Consider the following 3,149-nt stretch of genomic DNA (forward strand, 5'->3'; position numbering starts at 1 on the left):
ACGTAGTTTTTGAGTGTTTGTCGAGAAAAGGTAATGTTGGATCGGTTGACAATCCGGTTTGTCATTGTGGGGCATTGTGTCCTAATAGTTGTGAGTCAGTTAACGATGACACCGTTCACAATGTTTCGGTTTCATTGGAGCCGGGATCGGCCACTTTAGTTTTCCGTCTAAGAAGCCTCTTTACAAGGATATTTACTTAGAAGCGTACCTATTTCTACTCCGGTTTTTGACTCGGAGAATATTCTCGAAGTTGATTGTGACAAGGTTGTTCCTTTTGTTGTGTTAAAAGGGCCATCCTCTTCAATGGGTTTTTTGGATTCGGGTTCAAACGAATCAGATGTGGTGATTGATAATTGTGTCAATAAGAACCCGATGGATTTCAAGACTGTCGCGTTCAAATTTGAATCTAATGATTCTCGAAACAAGTTACCTTTGGTCGTGGATTCGGATGTCGTTACTCTTTTTCCAGATTCCCCTTTTCATTGTCATTCAGTTGTTCTTAACTTGTATACATCCATCAGAACATCTATTTAGTTATTTCTTGTCATTATAAAAGTTGACATGTTAAGCTTCAGTTGAAACTTGGAAGTCTCTAGATAGAACTATGTACGGGTCCAACCCTGAAAGCACTGAACCCATAACCTGACCCGACCCAATAACAAGACCATGGGCTTTTTCAATGGAAACATATCATGTGTTTTGGATAAAAGTATAATTTGGCTAGAGGAAAAACTTGTATCAAACCTGGAACTGTAACTTCTATAGCAAACATCTAACCATTGTTCCAACATTTAACCCTGGAAATATCTCTTCCGAAAATCTGTAGTTAAACCAAAACATTCATGTTCATGATCTCTATCGTCTAGAAACAAATTCAATTTATTAAATAGCAAAGGTAAATAAGAACTCTAGATAACATGTATACACAAATAAACATAAACATACCTACAAAAAGTGCAATAGAACTCAAATAAGAACAAAATGAAGATTCAAATCATAAAAAAAACATATTGAAATCTTATACATTGCACAATGTAGATTATGTATAAACTATAGAATGCCTATTGATGCTAACGTTCAGAATACACATGAAACCTCATGAATAGGATGTTCAAAGTACCAGCTTTGGCCGATTATATGGTCTGTGGCATAACCTGATCATCCTTTGATAATAGCTTTAACAGGATCTCAAACCAGGGTGATTTTTTGATACAGCTGTCGTATCAAGCAATCAAACAGATATGGCCAAACAAACAATCGACTGTCATCATTTACAGAAAACTAATTGATTTGCAGTGGCCATATCATGAAATGTTTGGCTCACGATCACACATAGTTAAACTCTAACCACAAAATTGATAGCAATAATAATAATAATAAAATAATATCAAAATGACTAACAAACTAACAAGGATATATAGTGCAAGTGCAGAAATCAAGGCAACAAGTTTGCAGCAAACTAATACTACAAAAACATTCAAATTTTAAAAAAGTTCACAATCAAAATAAAGAACTTTAGGATTGCATTACCACCAAGGGTATGCAAAACAGAGAAACATTGTCTATTATAGTATTGTTTCTTGCATTGTTTTCCCATAACAAAAGCATTTTGATTATAGTCAGATACCAAAAAACTAAATGAGTTTGATTAACCATATATCATATACCAAAATTTATAATGCGAGTAAAACTAGATTTGTACACAAAGAAAAGGATGTAATACTAAAGCAGTAAGCAACTAACTCAGACCAAAAACATCTTCTTGCATCAGCATTAACTGTTAGTCTGCAAACTCACAAGTAGATCATCATCAGCATCATAAAACTCTACTCCCCCAAAATGCAACTGGTCCATCGGACCACCAAAATCACCACTACTAAAACCATTTTCACAACCATCATCTTCATTATCAGTTGAATGCACATTCATATCCATTTTTTCCGTACCAAAAAGCCCCTCTTTTGTCACTCTGATCCCAGCTCCAGTCACCTTCTTCGTTGTCTTAGCTACCGACTTCTTCCTTCCTACGTTCTGCTTCATTGTTGCCACATTAACCTCATCTTCTAATCCTACATTAACCGATTTATCACTCTTGATCTCAACACCATTAACACCACTGTCATCATCATCATCATCATCATCATCATCATCATCATCATCATCATCATCTCTACAAACTTACCAGCATCATCACTACCATTCACATTCACATTCGCATTCACTTGCTCGTTACTCAATGGTACGTACGGATTCCAATTACCGTTCTGTAACCCTACCGGCAAAAAACCGGTACAAATATACCTCCCTTCTTTGATAACCTCAACCGAAGGCCTATCGATTTCAACACAGGTAAACGCTTTCGAGCACTTTTCATTTGGACACCTCAAACAACACTCCAAATAAACCCTAGGGTACTCATACACATAATAACAGTACGGACAAACAGTCCAAAACGCAAAATCATCACGCTTACCATTCAAATTCTCATCATTATCCAATAATTTCTTAAGCAAATCATCATACTCTACCTTTTTAACAGGATTTGATAACACAAACCACGCATCTCGCAAAGTATCAAATGCTTCATCAGCAAAGGGGAATTTATTGTTGCTAGGGTTTAATATTCCGTACAAGTAATAAAACTTTTGTCTAATTTGATAAGCATTTTGTGAAAAACGGTCGACTTGCATGATTTCGTACCAGTCCGGTAGGGTTGTAGTGGATGTACGGGGTTTCGCGGCGAGTAATACGTCAGCGACGGCGAGGATTTCAGTAACGCCGGTGAAATTAGGGTTAATTTGCTGAGCTTGAAGTGCGTATTTGCGGCAATCTTCGTAATGCCGACGAAGGAGGAAGTGTTCAGAGACGCGGAGGAGGACTCCCGGGTCAGGACCGGGTTTTCGGGTCCTTCCGTCCATTGCACGTGTGGAGACCGTTTACGGATGTCTGTGTATGTGAAATGATATATCCACCTGTTGAAGAAGAAGCAATCTGGACCGTTGGATTAACGGGATGACGGATTGGAGTTTATTACCGTTGGATTACGTCCTCTTAACACAACATTTTTTTATTGCAGTACAAATTTCTTTTTATTTTCTTAAAAAAAACAAAATACGGATCACAATAGATCGGATATTACAGTACTAATT

At 37.1% G+C, this 3,149-nt stretch overlaps 1 protein-coding gene across 1 annotated transcript; it reads right to left on the reverse strand.

The window, feature by feature from the left end:
* Positions 1-792: 792 nt before the first annotated feature.
* Positions 793-2,918, reverse strand: LOC139863948 (uncharacterized). The gene is made up of 2 exons (XM_071852549.1): positions 1,750-2,918; positions 793-820 (listed from the first exon to the last, which is right to left on the reverse strand). The coding sequence occupies exon 1, from the start codon at positions 2,916-2,918 to the stop codon at positions 2,070-2,072; it is 849 nt and encodes a 282-aa protein (XP_071708650.1). The 3' UTR covers positions 793-820; positions 1,750-2,069.
* Positions 2,919-3,149: the final 231 nt, after the last annotated feature.

This window comes from Rutidosis leptorrhynchoides, chromosome 8, assembly GCF_046630445.1.
Source record: "Rutidosis leptorrhynchoides isolate AG116_Rl617_1_P2 chromosome 8, CSIRO_AGI_Rlap_v1, whole genome shotgun sequence".
NCBI lineage: Eukaryota > Viridiplantae > Streptophyta > Magnoliopsida > Asterales > Asteraceae > Rutidosis > Rutidosis leptorrhynchoides.

Bases quoted from the DNA above. Each gene is read 5' to 3' on its own strand.
- LOC139863948 (XM_071852549.1), bottom strand. From the start codon at position 2,918: ATGGACGGAAGGACCCGAAAACCCGGTCCTGACCCGGGAGTCCTCCTC.